Genomic DNA, 22,388 nt, shown 5'->3' with positions numbered 1-22,388 from the left:
ATATCCAACACAAGGTCAAACGCTGCTGGTGAAAACTGCAGACAAACATTATTGAAAATTGTTGTGTTTTTGACAAAATTGGGTCCAAGAAGAGAAACAACAACGTTAAATGTAAGTTGAATGTGGACAATATCATGCCATCATAATCAGAACTGCTCCTTGAAGAGGCTTTTAGGTGGTTTGAACCTGTATGAGATGTAGGCAGGTGTAAGAGTGGTGGAAGTGGATGAGTTCATATACCAACATGGTTGTAGGCAGCGAGCCGTCCAGCCGTCATTTGGACGGTCAATTTTCAAAAAACAAAAAAAAAGGCCGAAAAAATAGTGTTGGGCTGCTCAATCAGTGTATAATGGCATCACTATTTGTCGCTGTGTGTATCGGCTCGTGTACACAACGCACTACTGACATCCAGTTTGGTATTACGCCCAGTAATGAGCAACGTAATTGGTTAATTGATACCATGTGGTCTACACCTTTTGAAAGGTGGCCTCTGATTAGTTCGGAATTCTCTGACTCATCCGGGTGCATTCGAATGCTGAAGCAGAGAGGAGGATTCTTCTTTCCAATATGCTGAGGAATTCTATCTGCAGAATCCACACAGCTGGGAGGAATTATATGGACCTATGATCTATCAAAGTTTCCCCTTCCATAATGAAATGAGAAATGATAAAAGAGAATATATTAACTCTAATGGACACCCAAAACACCAATTTCTGCCTAAAACCATGTTGACCAATGAAGATGGACAGGGTAAGGGACCAGCAGATCAGAGGGACACTAAGGTAGATCAGTTTAGAGGTAAAGCTGGAGAGGACAGGTTGAGATGGTTTGGACATGTGATGAGAAGAAATGGTGGAGATATCGGACAAAGGATGTTGGAGATTGAGCTGCCATGCAGGAGGAGAAGGGGAAGACCTCAGAGAAGACTCATGGATGTTGTGAAGGAAACATGGAGAGGGTTGGTAGAGGAGGCAGGAGACAGAGTGAGATGGAGGAAAAGGAATCGCCTAATGGGAACATCCAAAAGAAGAATAAGAAGATGTCCTTTGACCTGATTGATTGTATTGGCTCTGGTTTAGTCGTCATATGGAAAACACATGAAAAACTAACTTTTCTCCTCTTCCTGAAGACGCCTTATGATTCAAGTACAAGTAGGACGCATTTAAAAGAAAACAAGAAAAACAAGATGTCACTCGGCAGGTAACGTCTAAAAGACGTCAGCTGCTTTTAAAAAGTTCTTACCATCAAAAGACAGATGCATCTTTCCATTTTGCTGCTGCAGCTCTGACTCACTGCTGCGTCCTGGACTGTGTGAAGACGGGTGTGTCAAAGCAGAGTATGTGTCCAGCAGAGTGTGTCCCCCCAGATCCATCACATCCTGCCAGTCAGCAGCACTGGGACGCTTAGTGGGGACCCACCTCACCATCTCAGAGGGACAATCTGACATAAGGGAGACATGAGGGACAGGTGGAGGAGCACAGAGTCTCTTGGACTGGGTGGACATAATGTCTCCTAAAAAAAGATTACATTAATTATAAGGATGTCTTTTTCCTGGTTTGGATCCACTGAGATGGAATCATGCCATTCATGATTCATTTACGATAAATTCATGATAAATATTGAAATAAAAAATAATTCAAGATAAATTTCCCCAAGGGGATTAATAAAAGTATGATTCTTCTTCTATGTGCACGATATGTGCACCGAACTAAAAGAGTCTGATGCTCCTTTTCTTTTAAATGGCTCAATAAATCACATTTCATTTCTCTACTAATACAATGCTTCCAGTACCAGAGTCAGGGAGCAACCTCACAGCATGACGTCATCTCCACAATGTCTCATGGGAAGACTGAACTTCATTTGATAACTATCAACAAACACTCTTCTATGTCTGGCCTTTCTATCAGTTCTGCTGTCCTCTTGTGGTCGGTGCACGAGGAGTTCTGCTCAGTTTCCTGGTCCTGGTGAAACCTTCCCTTCCTCCTTCGCTTTCCATCCAGGAAGCTTCCAAACAGTTTCATTACAGAGAAACCACAACGTAGCAGCTTCTGTCATGTGAATAATTATGGAAAACTGAATGTGCCAAACTTATAGAAATGACTACACCATTAACTAATTAATTAATTAATTAATTAACAGCTGAATCGCCTAATTAAGTAATTGGTCAATTAATTATTAAACTAACATTTAATCATTTAACTATTAAATTAATTATTATCTTACGATCTGGTGTTCCACTGCTTCATGAAATAATTTTGTCTAACTCACCCAATGGAAGTTAGTGGGGGGATCCTTTCCCCTCATATGGAGTCAGCAGGTCAGTCTCAGATGAAGACTTTCTGCAGAACCAGGGATGTTCTGGTACACTGGGTGGGGCGGATGGTAAAGTCTGCTCCTGACTCACAGTGAAGGGTCACATTTGTCTTGTTTCCACCTGACAGGTGCACAAGTTTTATTCCTTCATTTCTGGACGTAAGGTTACATTCAGCATGGGCAGATATCCCAGGTGTCACACACTAATATGTCCCTGTAGCAATGGTTCCTATTGCTACACTATATCTTGGTTTGGATACTTTATGGAACAGAACTTTATTTGCAACTGAAAAAATCCAAGGTGAAGACTAGGTGTGTGTATATACAGTATATATATATATATATATATATATATATATGGCTAGTTAAAGGCCTCTGTTGTGAGAGGTATTTTACTCTCTGAAATCACTCCCTGGAAAGTTCCTGCAGATCCTCCCGTGTCTTGAAACTGTAGAATCTATTCTGGTGGTTCACTTGGTGACGTTTGAATCTTGGTCTCAGGCTGTTGTTGTGGTCGCTCATCTCAGGAAAAGATTTTTAAAGTTCCTGCAGATCCTCCAGTAACGGAGCCAAACTCTTCTGGGTTTGTGTTAGCCCCGCCCACTGACTTTGTAGCCACGCCCACTGATTAAATACACCATTATTTAATGGTGTATTTATTTCAAAAATGTTGGCACATTTAGGAAAACGAAATAATCAAATAGTGAAATGAATATGTGTGTGTATATATATATATATATATATATATATATATATATATATATATATATATATATATATATATATATATATATATATATATGTGTGTGTATATATGTCTTTTACATCAAATTAATTGGTATTTTAATTAATTAATGACACATTTATATATTTAATTCCAATTGTAATAAATTAGTGACACATGTGTTCCATGCTTCACCTGTCACTTTAAGTCTCAGATGCATTGTGGGAAATGGAGTTGTCACTTGTTTTGGCTTTGGAAAAACGGTAATTCGCTGTTCCCTGATTGGACGTGGCAGGTGTGTTCACGAGACCTGAGATGAGTAGAAAGTCAGAGAAGAAGAATAAAAGAGCGGTGCTCACCAAGTACCAATGTCTTCCTTGTTTCCCTCCATGTGGAGTTCCTCCTGCAGAATGACCCTGACTAACAGCAGCTTCCCAGCTCAGCAGCCACGGCTAAGTAGGTCAAGCTCAGTAATTAACCGGGTCTCCTAACTATGGTTTGGAGTTATAACCCCACAGAGATGTAATGTAATTTATTATTATTATTATCATTATCATTATCATTATTAGTATTATAAATTAACATGTAATTAATTTTTAATGGTGTATTTATTTAATTTGGGAACAATCTGTCCTCCATAAATACTAAAGAAGTCCAATAATTATAAACAGAGAACATTTCCTCAGATATTTTTTGTCACAATGTGAAATACTAGTTGTTGCATGTAGTTTTTAGATTAATAAACTTTGTGTGCGCATGAAGTTCTGTGGAGTATGTAAAGTGAGATAGGTTTTTATCAGGGATCAGTGTGTCATAACCAGTTTAGCGTTCCCTGAACCACCATCATTTGTGCTCTTAGTTTCCTTCTCATTGTAAAGTTTCTCCCACTAAAACGTGTTTTCATAATCTGGGAGGTATTTTCCCAGGAGCCCAAGTCATGCACTCCAGATTAGGGCGATGGAATGTGTTTCTATGTAATCCTGAGGCAGTCTTAGGGGGAATATGGATTTCTTTACGCTTCAACAACCCATGAGAAAACATGCGGCCCCAGCTTACTGCCTCATTTCACAGGCAAGAAAAACACCTCAGACTTCATCAGCATTAATATGATATCAGCTGCAGCAGCCCAGTGGAGAAGGCTGATGGATATCATCTGACATCTCTCTGTGTGTTTGACAGTTCCACATTCTGTTTGTGGTCTCGCCATGTTTAAATCACTGTGTATTCCAAAGTTTACATCATTTTTTGGTTAAATAATCCACAGGTTAATTTTTCAAATAAACAAATATGTTCCATCTATTTTTTTATGCGCATGTAATTTCTATTCTCTGACGGATCTGTTATGTGTTCGCACCCTGCGTGTACAGGTTCATGGTCTTTTACTGAGGCACCAATTGATATTTTTGGCCAGTGGGTGCACAAATAATATTGTGGTTGTACCTCACTCTCTCTCCTCACTCTGTTTCCCTTCAATGGAGGAACATTTTGTTTTGGGCCAAAAGTTTTATAGAAAAGCTCACAGTGTCACACAGTTGTGTGGATTGGTGCAAGGCTTTAGTCACAGTGTCACACAGTTGTGTGGATTGGTGCAAGGCTTTAGTCACACTGTCACTGTGACTAAAGCCTTGCACCAATCCATGTTGTGTATGTAGTCACTGTAGTCCAGTGATAGAATTCATGTCTGCCATGCAGCAGTTTGGGGTTTAATTCCCAGTTAATATTTCCCAGGTTTCATTCATTTCAAAAAAGTTTATTTTAAAGAGAAACTTTGGTTGTTCTTTTTGTTCTGATGAGCTTCTTCCCAATGGCTGCTCACACTTTGCACTGCACCCACTGAAAAGTTTGAGCACTCTGGGAAATAGCCCAGAGGATCAATGTGTTTATATTGTGTTGTGTTCTGGTTCGAACACTTCTGTCCTGTCTCACGGTTTTCATACACCTCTTTAGCTCTTGCTGACACTTTCATTGTGTTGCTTCATGGTCTGTTGTTTTGTTTTGGTTCCTGTATTTGCCTTGGTGTACCACCATGTTCTCCTGAACTATTGCTGCTCATGTTTTGTGTTCTCTGTGTCATGATCTGGGGTTTTGGTGCTTTCCACGTGTGTTTTGTTGTCTGTTTTCCCTGTCTGTCTGCTCTTCCTCCCCCAGTCCAGTTCTGAAAACCGTAACACTCTGCTGTGGTTGGCCTTCATGTTTGAGTTGGATTGTTTCAGGAGCCATCCCACCATGCCCTCCTCGCTTCCACCTGCTGCTTTCAGCTTCATGTTGCTTTGATTGTTCCCATTGTTTCCCTCCTCTTTTGATTCTGATGGATCATGCACTGTCCACACTTCAAATCACTGCACTCCGTGCCCAAGCTCACATTTTGTCCTCAGTCTTTAATGTTTCTTTCCTGATCATCTACAAAACGCTGCCATCAGATCTAATGCGACCAGGAGTTGGATAAAGCAGTGTAGTAGATGGATGGATGAGTTTTTTGGGCGGCCAGTTGGTCTGTTCAATTCAGCCCGCCGGGGATTGGTACAGAATCATCATAACAATGACTGCATTCATTTGACCTTGTCCTGTAATGCCCGGTGTTCCACCAGGGGGCACATTAGCTGACAACAGCTTCTGGATACTGGACGGAGGCTCCACCAGGCCGGGCGGAAGCACTCGCAGGGGTTGTCCAGAATGTAAAAAAAGAAAAGGGACGGTGGCTAAGCTAAAGTAACACAGCATAGCCTCTCCTCCAGCAGTTTCATTGCTCATGTTCGGTCTGGGCTGAATAAAGTGGACGCCACATCACTCTGCAGGAGCCGATCATGGAGTGCATTTGTGATAGAATAAATATATCTATATTTATCTGTCATATTTTGAATATATGCTTCAATAATCATGATTACACTTTATTATATATATATATATACCTTTTCAACAGATAGGCTTAATGTAATAGTGCCTACATGCTTGCATTAAAAAAAATAAAAAAATAAAAAAATAAATATATATATTTATAAATTTATATATATACTGCTCAAAAAAATAAAGGGAACACTAAAATAACACATCCTAGATCTCAATCAATGAAATATTGCAGTTGAAAGTCTTTATTCAATATATAGTAGAGTGCGTTAAGAACAAAATAACATAAAAATGATCAATGTAAATCGAAATTATTATCCCCTGGAGCTCTGGATTTGGAATCCTACTCTAATTAAAAGTGGGGAATCAAATTGCAGGCTGATCCAACGCCAGCGAAAATTCCTGATGACAAGTCAAAATGAGGACCTACAACGCCTGGGCATGCTTCTTATGAGGGGGCAGGTGTTCTCCTGAGGGGTGTTCTCCTGAGGGGTGTTCTCCTGAGGGGTGTTCTCCTGAGGAGTGTTCTCCTGAGGAATGTTCTCCTGAGGAGTGTTCTCCTGAGGGACGTTCTCCTGAGGAGTGTCCTCCTGAGGAGTGTTCTCCTGAGGAGTGTTCTCCTGAGGGACGTTCTCCTGAGGAGTGTTCTCCTGAGGAGTGTTCTCCTGAGGAATGTCCTCCTGAGGGATGTTCTCCTGAGGGACGTTCTCCTGAGGGACGTTCTCCTGAGGAGTGTTCTCCTGAGGAGTGTTCTCCTGAGGAGTGTTCTCCTGAGGAATGTCCTCCTGAGGGATGTTCTCCTGAGGGACGTTCTCCTGAGGGACGTTCTCCTGAGGGATGTTCTCCTGAGGAGTGTTCTCCTGAGGGATGTTCTCCTGAGGGACGTTCTCCTGAGGGACGTTCTCCTGAGGAGTGTTCTCCTGAGGGATGTTCTCCTGAGGGATGTTCTCCTGAGGGACGTTCTCCTGAGGGACGTTCTCCTGAGGGACGTTCTCCTGAGGGATGTTCTCCTGAGGGATGTTCTCTGGAGGGACGTTCTCCTGAGGGACGTTCTCCTGAGGGATGTTCTCCTGAGGGACGTTCTCCTGAGGGACGTTCTCCTGAGGGATGTTCTCCTGAGGGATGTTCTCTGGAGGGACGTTCTCCTGAGGGACGTTCTCCTGAGGAGTGTTCTCCTGAGGGACGTTCTCCTGAGGGATGTTCTCCTGAGGAGTGTTCTCCTGAGGGACGTTCTCCTGAGGGATGTCCTCGTGAGGGATGTTCTCCTGAGGGATGTCCTCCTGAGGAGTGTTCTCCTGAGGGACGTTCTCCTGAGGAGTGTTCTCCTGAGGGACGTTCTCCTGAGGGATGTCCTCCTGAGGGATGTTCTCCTGAGGGATGTCCTCCTGAGGAGTGTTCTCCTGAGGGACGTTCTCCTGAGGGATGTTCTCCTGAGGAGTGTTCTCCTGAGGGACGTTCTCCTGAGGGATGTCCTCCTGAGGGATGTTCTCCTGAGGGATGTCCTCCTGAGGAGTGTTCTCCTGAGGGACGTTCTCCTGAGGGATGTTCTCCTGAGGGATGTTCTCCTGAGGGACGTTCTCCTGAGGGACGTTCTCCTGAGGAGTGTTCTCCTGAGGGACGTTCTCCTGAGGGATGTCCTCCTGAGGAATGACCTCCCAGACTTGGATCAAAGCATCAGTCACCTCCTGGACCGTCTGTGGTCAAGGTGTGGTTGGTGGATGGAACCAGACATGATGTCCCAGATGAGCTCAGTTGGATTGAGGTCTGGGGAACCGGCAGGCCAGTCCAGAGCATCAAGACCTTCATCATGGAAGAACTGTTGACAGGCTTCAGCCACATGAGGCCTGGCATTGTCCTGCATCAGAAGGAACCCAGGAACCACTGCACCAGCATCTGGTCTCACAATGGGTCTGAGGATCTCATCCTGGTACCTAATAGCAGTCAGGGTACCTCTGGCTGGAACATGGAGGGCTGTGAACCATCCAAATAACTGCCTCCCCACACCTTTACTGACCCTCCACCAAACCGCTCATGCTGAGGGATGTTGCTGCAGCAGAACGTTCTCCACGTTCTCCAGACTCTGTCAGGTCTGTCAGGGGTGCTCAGTGTGAAGCTGCTCTCATCTGTGAAGAGCACAGGGCGCCAATGGCCAATCTGCCAATATTGGTGTTCCCTGGATAAGGCCAATTGCCCTGCAGGGTGTTGGGCTGTAAGAACAGCCCCCCCTGGTGGACGTGGGGCTCTCATACCACCCTCTTGAAGTACACATCCGTGGCCTGCTGGAGGTCATCTTGCAGGGCTCTTGCAGCTCCTCCTGTTCCTTCTTGTACAAAGGAGGAGGTAGAGGTCCTGCTGCTGACTTGTTGCCCTCCTACACCCCCCTCCACGTCTCCTGGTGTCTCCTCCATGGACACTGTGCTGGGAGACTCAGCAAACCTTCTTGCCACAGCTCGCACTGATGTCCCATCTTGGATGAGCTGCACCTGAGCAACTTGTGTTGGTGTAGACTCGCCTCCTCCTGCTCGAGGACTGAGAACACTAACGAAGTTCAAAAGAGACCAAAACATCGGCCAGAAACGACGAGAACAGCGGAATGGTGTGTGGTCACCTCCTGCAGAACCTCCTTTATAGGAGTTGTCTTGATAATTGCCTCTCATTTCTACATGTTGTCTGTTTCACTTCCTCATGTTGTCTGTTTCACTTCCTCATGTTGTCTGTTTCACTTCCTCATGTTGTCTGTTTCACTTCCTCATGTTGTCTGTTTCACTTCCTCATGTTGTCTGTTTCACTTCCTCATGTTGTCTGTTTCACTTCCTCATGTTGTCTGTTTCACTTCCTCAGAAGATCCAGTTAGTGTTGCTTCCTAACTGGACAGGGTGATTTCACACCAGTGTGATATACTTGGGAGTTACCTTGTGTTGTTTAGGTGTTCCCTTTATTTTGTTGAGCAGTATATATATATATATATATATATATACATATACATATACATATACATATACTGTATATATACAGTTGTGCACATAAGTTTCCATACCCTGGGAGAATCTATGATTTCTTGGCCGTTCTTCAGAGAATATGAACGATAACACAAAAACCTTTCTTCCACTCATGGTTGATGGTCGGGTGAAGCTATTTATTGGCAAACAACGGTGTTTACTCTTTTTAAATCAAAATGACAAAAGAAAGTACCCAAATGCCCCTGATCAGAAGTTTACATGCCCCAGTGACTTTGACCTGGTAACACACTAACAGGTTTGAATGGCTAATCCAGGTTCCCATCCTGACCTGTGACCTGTTTGTTTGTAGTTAGTGTGTGTGTATAAAAGGTCGGTGAGTTTCTGGGCTTCTGACAGAACATTCATCTTCCATCTTTCTACACAGGCACAGGAAACCTGGACAAAATGGATGGCAGATCATTGCAGCATGTTCTCAGAAAATACTGGAGGAAGACTTGCACTCATCAGCACAGAAGCTGCACATGGGACGTTTCTGGAGGTTCCATCATGACAATGATCCAAAACACGAGGCCAAGTCGACCTGTCATTGGCTACAGCAGAACCAAGGGAAGGTTCTGGAGTGGCCCTCTGTCTCCTGACCTCAGTATCATTCAGCCACTCTGGGGAGATCTCAGACCTGCAGTTCATGCAAGACAGCCCAAGAACTTAGAGGAACTGGAGGCTTTTTACCAGAACAATGGGCAGCTTCACCATCTGAGAAATAAAGAACCTTATCCACAACCACCACTAAAGACTTCAAGCTGTCATTGATGTTAAAGGGGGCAATACATGGTATTAACAACTGGGGTATGTAAACTTTTGATCAGGGGCATTTGGTTACTTTCTTTTGTCATTTTGATTTAAAAAGAATAAACACAGTTGTTTGCCAATAAACAGCTTCACCCGACCATCAACCATGAGTGGAGGAAAGGTTTTGTGTTATCGTTCACATTCTCTGAAGAACGGCCAAGAAATCATAGATTCTCCCGGGGTATGGAAACTTATGAGCACAACTATATATATATATGGAATTATTTATGGAGGAGTGGATTTGAATAGGTTATACTGCTTCCCACTCCTTTTATCCTTTTCTGACATGCAACCTCATTATATTTTTGCTGTTCAGTTTAATTGGTAAAATAACTAATAACTTTGATTGATTGGTGTGTACTGTTGAATATGAGTATATTCAAAATATAAAATAAAAAATGAAATGAAAAGAAAGAAAGCAACCAAAGATCCCAGATGAACACCTCAGATCTGTTCTGACAACTGCCACAACAAAACTAACCAGACTTTGATGCACTGGCAAACAAAGGTGATCAATAACACTGTTCACACCAAATGTAAGTATTTACAATGTCATGCCTTTTTATGTTTGTTTGATGCATCTGGAGCTGACCCGGTCATCTGTCACATTTTAAAAGTAAAAGGCTCCTGAGCCCACCCCTGACTTACACTGTAATAGCTCTGTTATTATTCTTATTCTTATTCTTATTCTTCTTCTTCTTATTATTATTATTATTATTATTATTATTATTATCACGGTGTCCACACATCCACCCAGTTAACAGGACATCATAGTATATATAGAGTTAGTTCATGAATCCTCTGACTCAATCCAGTCTGCAGCCATATAGTATAGTTTGTGTGTGTGTGTGTGTGTGTGTGTGTGTGTGTGTTTACATGTTGCTAGAAAATCAAAGTTAATATATTTCATGAATTGTGGGAACTATGCCAAAGCTAAACTACAGTATATCCATAAACTAGGACTGTAGCAGCTTTTTCTCTTCATGTTAGAGTTTAAACATGTTTTGAGGAGCAGATGAATTGATTTGGTGAAAAGCTGCAACAACTATTGTTGTTCCAGTCCTAAAGCTTGTAGACCTTTGAAATCAATGATAATACACTCTGATCTGAATTGTAATAACTTACTGTCGTCTCCGGTCTGTGTTGGACCAAACTCTCCGTCCTGGAAATGGTCCTCCTGTCTGCCTGCAGCAACCTCAGTGTTGAAGGGGTTTTTCCTCTGCACCCACAAATAAGAACGAATACACACACACACACACACACACACACACACACACGCACGCACGCACGCACGCACGCACGCACGCACGCACGCACGCACGCACGCACGCACGCACGCACGCACGCACAGTGTTGCAGTTTGGGTGGTGTTCAGTAGGACACACACACACACGCACGCACACACACACACACACCCACACACACACACACACAGTGTTGCAGTTTGGGTGGTGTTCAGTAGGACACACACACACACACACGCACACACACACACACACACACACACACACACACACACACACACACACACAGTGTTGCAGTTTGGGTGGTGTTCAGTAGGACACACACACACACACACACACACACACACACACACACACACACACACACACACACACACACACACACACACACACACAGTGTTGCAGTATGGGTGGTGTTCAGTAGGACACACACACACACACACACACACAGTGTTGCAGTGTGGGTGGGGTTCAGTAGGGGTGGGAGGTGCTGGTGCTGGGTGGAGGTCTTACCTTTGTGGGAGACCGTAGGAGAGGTTTTGTAGGGTCGAGTCCAGGTTCACAGGCTGTTTGATTTTCAGACCTTTAATGAGAAAACTCAATGAATATTTACATTTTTATAGAAAATGAAAGATGAAGTATCATGAACATATCAAACGCTGATCAAACTGATGGGATGAGGGTTTATTTCCAGGAATGTCTTCAGGTGGCCTCCCACGACTTCTACCTGTTGACTTTAGTCCACTATCTTCTGTTGCACCTCTTCTTAGTTTGTCCTGAAATTTGACAGATCGTCTCTCGTGTCCTCTGTTGTGTCTGTCTGATATGTTTTATCATTCCCTCCAACACCACATCCATTGAGGTGTCAAATCTGAGTTTTATGTCCCAATATTGGAGACTTGTGCATGTGTCCCCCCCCAATAATCATACCGTGGAGGAGAAAAATATTTCAAATTGAAATTTTTAACTGCCGCTCTTTTATTTTGATGGTGCAGCACAGCGTCCTGTCAGAGCCCCGCCCCCTCCCTCAGTGTTTCGGGGGGAGACAGCAGCAGTGGACAGAGGGATTTTTAATCACAGGACTTCTTTTGAAGGAGGTAAAACGGTCTGTAGAGAACACTGCAAAGAAAATGGCTCATTTATTAGGTCATGTTGTTCGTTTACATTCATATTTAGGAACAAAAGGTGTTGAAGGAAGTCGTCTTAATCCCGGGACGGTCATTGGTTATTTATTTAACGAGTCACTTTGTCAGTGTCCCTGAGGATCATCATCACTGGACTAAATAGTTTCTCATCTTATTTCAGTACAACACAACAGAAGAAAAGACTGAAACTGCAACAAGAGTGGTTGTTGTTGGTTTTTTTAAGAGTAATGTCAGTGTGAGTAATGTTCTACTACACAAGGAGAACAACCTCATCACTGCAACATTTATCAACATGAAGGACTTCATATTGGACATTATGTGTAGAATGTCTCATCAGGAGAATGATAGAACTTCGAGCAGTGAAGAAGGTGGAGAGACTGAGGAAGCTCAGCTCAGCTCTTAAATAGATGAGTGAAATGTAGATTAGCTCCTAATACTTTAGAAACAAAGTATTTTTGGATGAGATGAACTGTAATCCATCCAGGAAGAGACGGGAGAGGAGGCGGAGCTTCAGGGTGAGGAAAGCTTTAAAAAACATATTATTGATTCTAATAGATCCAGAAAGACGAACAGGTGAGGACTGATGTCAAGTTGATTTGTATTTAAAGATACATTTCCAATAATTAGTTCATTTCACAGTACTATAAAGGTTTGGGTGAAGTTTTGATCAGCAGCAATACCCCAGCAGTGTTCTGAATATTTATATGTTGAGATGCTCCATCGGGACCAATGAGTGTCTGGACATCCCTGCTTAGCTGCCTCCACCACCCGGCCCCTGATAGGCGGTGGACGATGGATGGATGGATGGATGGATGGATGGATGGATGGATGGATGGATGGATGGATGGATGGATGGTTTTTAAATGGTTCACATTTATGCTGCATATTAGACCTGCGTCTCTGAAGACATTCTGTATGTTCAGTAGCAGGAAGGAGACGGGAGGAGGAGAGGACAGGAGGAGGAGAGGACAGGAGGAGGAGACAGGAGGAGGAGAGGACAGGAGGAGGAGAGGACAGGAGGAGGAGGAGAGGACAGGACGAGGAGGAGACGGGAGGAGGAGAGGACAGGAGGAGAGGAAAGGAGGAGGAGGAGACGGGAGGAGGAGAGGACAGGAGGAGGAGAGGACAGGAGGAGGAGACAGGAGGAGGAGAGGACAGGAGGAGGAGAGGACAGGAGGAGGAGGAGAGGACAGGAGGAGGAGGAGACGGGAGGAGGAGAGGACAGGAGGAGAAGGAGACAGGAGGAGGAGACAGGAGGAGGAGGAGACGGAAGGAGGAGGAGGAGACAGGAGGAGGAGAGGACAGGAGGAGGAGGAGACGGAAGGAGGAGGAGGAGACGGAAGGAGGAGGAGGAGACAGGAGGAGGAGAGGACAGGAGGAGGAGGAGACGGGAGGAGGAGGAGGAGACAGGAGGACGAGTGGACAGGAGGAGGAGACGGGAGGAGGAGGAGGAGACAGGAGGACGAGTGGACAGGAGGAGGAGACGGGAGGAGGAGGAGGAGACAGGAGGACGAGTGGACAGGAGGACGAGAGGACGGGAGGAGGAGAGGACAGGAGGAGGAGGAGGAGACAGGAGGAGGAGGAGACAGGAGGAGGAGAGGACAGGAGGAGGAGGAGGAGACAGGAGGAGGAGAGGACGGCACAGGGCTCCATGGGACGCCTTTAAATAAAGAAAGGAACTATTTCACTGTCGTTATGTTTGGATGACGATATGATGTTTGTCGTCACGATACGATTTCGATTTGATTTAATTCACTGTGATGGATTTGATGTGATATCATGAGCCCGTCTCACACAATCATATCAACTCACAAAAAACAACTGAAATATGATTTGACTATTTTATTCCTCGGGTCTTTCAGGTACCAGGCATTAAACAAACAGTGTAAACAGTCGGGGTGTCACAATAACCGACGTACAGACATGCTACGTGAATTTCAAAATAAAGGCGTATTTAGAGATGACGATGTGAATCGATGTGGATCGATGTATTGTTTCACCTCTTGCATGTAGCAATGTTCATTATGCCCCTGAACGCATCACTAGGGGCTTGCAGTTGCAGTTAAAATCAGACCAACATTGCGGCCCAGACACAAACTTAATCATTTATTACTGAAACAGTTCAGAGAAATGTATTCCGACAGCTTCTTCTCCTGCTGAACAAGCATTTTGTTTAGCAGCTGGCTGAGGTCACAACCAAACTTCTGTTCTTGTTGTTATGGAAGTATGTAGGGCCTTAAGTGGTATAGAAGAGGGATGGACATGTAAAGTTAGTTCACTGGTCTTTCCATGAAGTGGTGAATGACAGATGTATTCCAGTCTGATGAAGAGAAAACAAACGGCTCTGAATCTGCCTGACATGTCGTTTTCTAACTCCAGTGCATGTGTACATCCAAAACAATAACCGCTACTGACATGGTATTAATGGCTGCTCCGATGGGACATTACCGCATGCTTCATGTGTTTATATACTGTGACAGCGGTATGTTTGTCCCTTCCATCCAGATCAGAAGTTTTATCACTCTTTATTACAACGTTTCACCCACTTTATCTGCTTGCTGTTATTTAGTTGGTTTCCCAGAAACAGTGAAAAACAGGAACATGTGAGACTTGACTTTGTAAGAAGATTATTGAGACCTACAGGGCTAATTACAAAATCTCCTCAAGCTGTTCCAACCTGCTAAACTTCTCCACCATTGCAGCATGTTGCGCTCCACCAACCATTGTATTAGTTACCGAGCCTGAAAGGCCAGGACCCTTTAGTATTTCATGGGTTCCTTTTTTGACTCCTGACGCCTCTTTGAGCCCAAACTTGACCCAGGAAACACGTTAAAAAACTCACCAACTGTTGCATGCTCATCAAGACTGGCAAAAAATCTAAGGAAATGTAAAAATTAAACCTCAGAGTTCCAAAATGTGCTCACTAGCGCCACCTAGAAACACTAAAATGGCCACCCAGAAACGGCTCTGAGGAATGTCATAGAGAGATCAAACCCAAACTCAATTTTTCACTTCATGAAGACCAAAGAATCACGTACTGATTACGCAATTTGCCTTTCAAAATAAGATTTGCAAATGCTATCTCCTCTGAAGGTGAAGATCGTATCGGCTTCAAAACACCATTAAATGACAGAGGAGACTCGCCTGCTCAATAAGTCAGCTCAACTTTTTAACTCGTCGAGCAGATTTCTTTTTATTAGCCTTCAAAGTTATGAATGCTGAATCCTTCCAGCTGAGGAAAAGCTCTATCCCGTGGAAACCTCATGGAGGAATTACTGGAGGGGGATAGAGCTTCCAGGGATAGAGCTTTTCCTCAGCTTTAAAATGAGGTATTATCTGTGTTGATAAGTAGACTAGCAAGCAAGCTACGGTTGTTTGTGTGGATTTTCTAGCCTGGAATCTTTATGTTTAGCGTATCAGTCCGTGTCGGACCGTATCAGACGGTATCAGACCGTGTCGGACCGTATCAGACGGTATCAGACCGTATCAGACCGTGTCGGACCGTGTCGGACGGTGTCGGACCGTGTCGGACCGTATCAGACGGTGTCGGACGGTGTCGGACCGTGTCGGATGGTGTCGGACGGTGTCGGACCGTGTCGGACCGTGTCGGACCGTATCAGACGGTGTCGGACCGTGTCGGACCGTGTCGGACCGTATCAGACCGTGTCGGACCGTGTCGGACCGTGTCGGACCGTGTGAAGCATCTAGTTTATTGTCTACGCTGGGGTTACTAGCTAACATGCTAATATTCAGTTAATGGACTAGCTAACATGCTATTAGTGGGAGAGCTAACATGCTAACAAGGGGTTTTTGGACTTGCCAACATGCTAACATGCTAACATGTCAAAGTCTTAAACTCCTTCAACATAAAAGTCCTTGTGTTTGATAATGACAATGTGAGTTGGCTTTCAAAATAACAGACTCCAATCTTTTCAAAATAAAAGTCCTTGTTTATTAAAAATGACAACGCAACCCTAAAAACCGGATATTTATAGTTTCCATAGATTAGAGGTTGTTTGGCTTTTAATGCTTTAATGTGCTTTAATGTGCTTTTTAATTGTTTAATGTGCTTTTTAATGCTAATGCTCGGCTAGTTAGCTTAGCAGATTAGCATGTGAGATAAGACTAGATTCCAGGTCAGTCACACCTGGGGATGGATGGATGGATGGATGGATGGATGGATGGATGGATGGATGGATGGATGGATGGATGGATGGATGGATGGATGGATGGATGGATGGATGGATGGAGATACTTTATTCATCTCATCTCCGTGGGGAAATTCAGTTTCAGCAAAATCAACAGAATTGGTTTGCACAAGGAATAAAGAAAACAAACGCTTTATATACAATTGGGACTAGGGTCCCCTTGGGTACCCTTGTCCACAGTGTTTTAACTTAGAACTCCCTTGGAGGAGTTAAACAGCATCATGGCAGGAGGTAGGACAGATTTTCTCAGTCTATCAGTGGAGCAGGGTAACAGGTACTAGCCAAGCATGCTATTTAGCATGTTAAAAAAGTTTGTTCATTTGAGCTGATATTTGGGGGACGATCTAAAGGGGGGGCGAGGGTTATGGATCACTAGCTCATTAGCTGGGTCATGCCCACTTTTGACCCCACCAGCTCGCTAATGACTATCACTCATTTTAATCATATTTATCTTGTAACATCGCTACTGTACGAGCACCGCAGCTCGTTAAAGTGTGGGAGTGCCGGCTTACGTGATGCACCTGAACGCATCACGAACAGCTGTCAGCTCCTGGAGTTAAAACCAGACCAACATGGCGCTCGGACAACAACTCTCTCTTTTTTTACTGAAAGAGTTCAGCTGGCTGACGTCACTGCTGAATTTTCTTCTTGTTTTTATGGGTTCAAAAAGGGAGTATGCAGGGGCCTTTAGGGTTACAGGACCAACGCCAGCTGGAAGTGCCTTGCTCTGCTTTATCTAAACACCCCCACCACCCACGCCCACTATAGTAGATCCTTATCGCTGGATACCAGAACAAATAAGAGTTAGGGTTGTGGTTAGTAGATGGCCTATATGCCACGAGCTAGATTGGAATATAGTTGGCTTTCCAAAGCCCCCCACTTTTTTCAAAATAAAAGTCTTTTTTCGTTATAACCTTCACAATTTATATTTGATCAATATCTAAATGGGCCAGAGGCTATGATTGGGCCAGAGGCTATGATTGGGCTGACCCCGACGGGCCAGAGTCGAGAGTGCGAGTCCCGATCAAAGCTGCTTGCAGCTTTAATTATAATTATTAATATAATTATTAGCATCAGTCGCTGTTGGAATCTGTTCTCACTTCTTGTACTTCTGAATTATTAATAAAAGCTCTGAGAAAGTGTAATTGTAAGCTGTTTTTATTATTATTTTTCCTGTACTGTACTTTATCTGTGTGTGTGTGTGTGTGTGTGTGTGTGTGTGTGTGTGTGTGTGTGTGTGTGTGTGTGTGTGTGTGTGTGTGTGTGTGTGTGTGTGTGTGTGTGTGTGTGTGTGTGTGTGTGCCAACAAAATTCCATCAGATCAGCTGCAGTTAATCCCAAAAACTGATCGGCGGTCCAAAATTGCAGTAACACCAGTTTTACTAATGAATTTGAAAATATCGAATATATTTGTGAGATTTTATCTGATTTGGGTTTTCTGGTAAGAATTATAAAACCAAGTGAATATTTAAGCCACTTTGGAATTGTGTTTGAATTCTATAAAAGCTTCTGCACATTTGGATCATGTGTTTGGAGTTTTTCCTTCTGAACCTGGAATCCTTCTCTGAAGTGGGAAACAAATGTTCAGTCTGACCATGAACAGGTTGGGATGGTTCAGTCGATCTGGCCAGTACACAGGCAAGAAGGAAATGCTGCTCTGTTTAACAAAACGTTCCTGATCATGAGTGGAAATGAACCAGAATCACTTGTTTGTTTGATCTGAGCTATTCTTACAGTTCTGACTGATGAACAGTGACTTAAAAAACCAAACAAAGAAGAGATGAAAATCTTTCAGTCAGAGATTATTTGGTTGTAAATTCAGAATCAACTGTGGCTGTGAGAGAATCTGGTGACATTGGAATATGGAGGAATCGTGATGCCTTCTAGAATTGTCAGCATGTAACACACAGCTGCACTGTCTAAACTAGGGCCTGGATCCTGATAGACTCAGATGAAGCTGCAGTATTCCACTGACCATCAGGTCCTCCTCTTTAAGGAGGTGTCTCTGATTCTGTGTCCACTGCAGTCTGAATTCAGCTCCACCCAGCTAAAACTCTCCTACCAGTGGACATCTGCAGATGGAGAACGTGATGGGTTGTTTTGTGAAGTATACTCACCACTGGGCTGGGCTGCATCTCAGGTTCTTGAAGAAGTCCACAGAGAACTGGAGGAAGGAAGACTTCTTGATTCTCACTGCAGAAGAAGCCGGTCTTTCCTGGCACTGTCTGACAGAGGTCCTCTGTAGCACACAACATGCAGCCATGTCACCATTGGTATGCGATGGTGACATGCACAAGAAGAGCCAGAGAGCTTTGTAAACCTGCTCAGATCACTTTTCCCTCCTGATACATTTTAAACTGGACTCAGTTTGACAAAATATGGTTCAAGATTTAAGTGTGAAATTTTAAAAAGTGGTTATAGAGGCTTGAGCACAATATGAACTTTTCTAAAGTCCTGCAGTTTTTCAGATTATCAGATTAATACGATTTCCAGGCTGACTGATTTAAACAAAATATGTGATCCCAGCCAACATTAGGACATGTTGCCTATGCAGTCAATACTGGACATGTTGCCTATGCAGTCAGTACTGGACATGTTGCCTATGCAGGCAGTACTGGACATGTTGCCTACTGGACATGTTGCCTATGCAGTCAATACTGGACATGTTGCCTATGCAGTCAGTACTGGACATGTTGCCTATGCAGGCAGTACTGGACATGTTGCCTATGCAGGCAGTACTGGACATGTTGCCTATGCAGGCAGTACTGGACATGTTATCTACTGGACATGTTGCCTATGCAGGTAGTACTGGACATGTTATCTACTGGACATGTTGCCTATGCAGGCAGTACTGGACATGTTGCCTACTGGACATGTTGCCTATGCAGGCAGTACTGGACATGTTGCCTATGCAGGTAGTACTGGACATGTTGCCTATGCAGGCAGTACTGGACATGTTGCCTATGCAGGCAGTACTGGACATGTTGCCTACTGGACATGTTGCCTATGCAGTCAGTACTGGACATGTTGCCTATGCAGGCAGTACTGGACATGTTATCTACTGGACATGTTGCCTATGCAGGCAGTACTGGACATGTTGCCTACTGGACATGTTGCCTATGCAGGCAGTACTGGACATGTTGCCTATGCAGGCAGTACTGGACATGTTGCCTATGCAGGTAGTACTGGACATGTTGCCTACTGGACATGTTGCCTATGCAGGCAGTACTGGACATGTTGCCTACTGGACATGTTGCCTATGCAGGCAGTACTGGACATGTTGCCTATGCAGGTAGTACTGGACATGTTGCCTACTGGACATGTTGCCTATGCAGTCAGTACTGGACACGTTGCCTATGCAGGCAGTACTGGACATGTTGCCTATGCAGTTGCCTATGCAGGTAGTACTGGACATGTTGCCTATGCAGGCAGTACTGGACATGTTGCCTATGCAGGCAGTACTGGACATGTTGCCTATGCAGGTAGTACTGGACATGTTGCCTATGCAGGTAGTACTGGACATGTTGCCTATGCAGGCAGTACTGGACATGTTGCCTATGCAGGTAGTACTGGACATGTTGCCTATGCAGTTGCCTATGCAGGTAGTACTGGACATGTTGCCTATGCAGGCAGTACTGGACATGTTGCCTATGCAGGCAGTACTGGACATGTTGCCTATGCAGGCAGTACTGGACATGTTGCCTATGCAGGTAGTACTGGACATGTTGCCTATGCAGGTAGTACTGGACATGTTGCCTATGCAGGCAGTACTGGACATGTTGCCTATGCAGGTAGTACTGGACATGTTGCCTATGCAGGTAGTACTGGACATGTTGCCTATGCAGGCAGTACTGGACATGTTGCCTATGCAGGTAGTACTGGACATGTTGCCTATGCAGGTAGTACTGGACATGTTGCCTATGCAGGCAGTACTGGACATGTTGCCTATGCAGGTAGTACTGGACATGTCCTGAACCATGTGGTCCCATGTGGGTTTTTCCATAATGGCCCAATGCCAAATGGGCTCACTGCAGTCTGCAAACATTCATCATGGGGCGGAATGGCTTGGTTGGTAGAGCGGTTGACTCCCAATAGCAAGGTTGCAGGTTTGATTCCCATCTCTGCCTGCCTACATGCTGAAGTGTCCTTGGGCAAGACACTGAACCCAGAAACTGCTCGTGTGTAGGCAGTGTAAGAGTGAGTGGTTGGTGGTGCAGATTGGCAGCCTCTCTTCCATCAGTCTGCGACACGGCAGCCGTGGCTATACACAAAGTTTACCACCGAGTATGGAATGAAAACGTTTCTTTGAGTTTTATTACTCTCATTACTGACCTCACTAGGACCCATAGAGAAAGTCCACATTCAGGAAGTGAACCTATATGGGGCACTCTCAGTTTGCACATTAGGGTTCCATGTTGGCTGGTCATTGTCAGCCCATGCCTGCTTGGTACTCAATACCCCACCATAAAGCTGTGTGACCCACACATGCATGTTTGCTGGGATTCTACAGATCATCAGAGACACAAGAGATGCTGTAACCATGTCTGACAGGATCTGGACAGAACTGGGACTTAGACGTCACATTTCTTTCTAATCCTCTTATATAAAAGTGGGACCATTATGAAGCGTTCATTATTTTGGATGATTAAAGGTTCAGTATTAAACACCAAGGGGGGGGTTGTATTCATGGTGAAAAAGTTTGAACTGTTACAGACACAAAAACACACAAAAAATAAAGAAAATGTGACATCAGTATAAAGAATACCTACAGAAAAGTCACATGCTGAGGAGAGTCAATTCTTTAATGTGTTGTTCTGTGTGGGAGCTCTGGGACGAGTTCCCATTGCTCTGAGGATGAATTCATGCTCTCAGCTGTTCTGCTCCATGCTGCAGGTGCTTTACTATTCTTTAGTCTGTACTTTCTGGTTACTCTTTGGAGTAGAAAGCCCAACTGAGTAGTTACGGCTGATTTGTACTCAATGAGTGAAGTCCTCTGAGGACATACGGGAAAAAAGCCAGCTGTCTGTTACCAAGACGGTCAGATGTGCAGACTCACGGGTGGTCAGAGGTCTCTGTGTATGTCTCATGGATGCTCTGATGATGTCACAGCCATGGATTCGGTCGCGATGGCGAAGCTGCTTGGTCTCATAGAACCATTCACCTGTAAGGTACTTCAACTGGAGCTGATCACTGACAGTCCTCTGGAGGTTGCTGAGAGCACACACACACACACACACACACACACACACACACACACACACACACACACACACACACACACACACACACACACACACACACACACACACACACACACACACACACACACGATAATTGATCAGTTGTGAGCATATCAATACTGATGACAAATTCTGACAGGGCTGGACGAGCCTGAAGCTCTACGGAGGATTAACCTGAAGCTCTCGGCTGGACGAGCCTGAAGCTCTACGGAGGATTAACCTGAAGCTCTCGGCTGGACGAGCCTGAAGCTCTACGGAGGATTAACCTGAAGCTCTCTGCTGGACGAGCCTGAAGCTCTACGGAGGATTAACCTGAAGCTCTCGGCTGGACGAGCCTGAAGCTCTACGGAGGATTAACCTGAAGCTCTCGGCTGGACGAGCCTGAAGCTCTACGGAGGATTAACCTGAAGCTCTCTGCTGGACGAGCCTGAAGCTCTACGGAGGATTAACCTGAAGCTCTCGGCTGGACGAGCCTGAAGCTCTACGGAGGATTAACCTGAAGCTCTCTGCTGGACGAGCCTGAAGCTCTACGGAGGATTAACCTGAAGCTCTCTGCTGGACGAGCCTGAAGCTCTACGGAGGATTAACCTGAAGCTCTCGGCTGGACGAGCCTAATGCTCTACGGAGGATTAACCTGAAGCTCTCGGCTGGACGAGCCTGAAGCTCTACGGAGGATTAACCTGAAGCTCTCGGCTGGACGAGCCTGAAGCTCTACGGAGGATTAACCTGAAGCTCTCTGCTGGACGAGCCTGAAGCTCTACGGAGGATTAACCTGAAGCTCTCGGCTGGACGAGCCTAATGCTCTACGGAGGATTAACCTGAAGCTCTCGGCTGGACGAGCCTGAAGCTCTACGGAGGATT

General features: G+C 44.7%; 1 protein-coding gene across 1 annotated transcript in view; it reads right to left on the bottom strand.

Moving 5' to 3' along the window:
• The window catches only part of LOC308121391 (uncharacterized protein), a 119,834-nt gene that overhangs the window by 62,395 nt on the left and 35,051 nt on the right, over nucleotides 1-22,388 (bottom strand). Inside the window, exons 3-7 of the mRNA XM_080482601.1 lie at nucleotides 21,344-21,498; nucleotides 18,405-18,526; nucleotides 11,448-11,517; nucleotides 10,816-10,909; nucleotides 1,243-1,440 (exon numbers count right to left, since the gene is read on the bottom strand). Coding sequence (XP_080338727.1) covers nucleotides 1,243-1,426 — 184 coding nt within the window. The 5' untranslated portion in view covers nucleotides 1,427-1,440; nucleotides 10,816-10,909; nucleotides 11,448-11,517; nucleotides 18,405-18,526; nucleotides 21,344-21,498. The remainder of the gene's footprint in view (nucleotides 1-1,242; nucleotides 1,441-10,815; nucleotides 10,910-11,447; nucleotides 11,518-18,404; nucleotides 18,527-21,343; nucleotides 21,499-22,388) is intronic.

The sequence above is a fragment of the Lipophrys pholis genome, assembly GCF_963383615.2.
Source record: "Lipophrys pholis genome assembly, chromosome: 16".
In the NCBI taxonomy this organism is placed as follows: domain Eukaryota; kingdom Metazoa; phylum Chordata; class Actinopteri; order Blenniiformes; family Blenniidae; genus Lipophrys; species Lipophrys pholis.
Note: the sequence above shows the minus strand (reverse complement) of the source record. Positions and strands in the feature narration are given on the sequence as shown.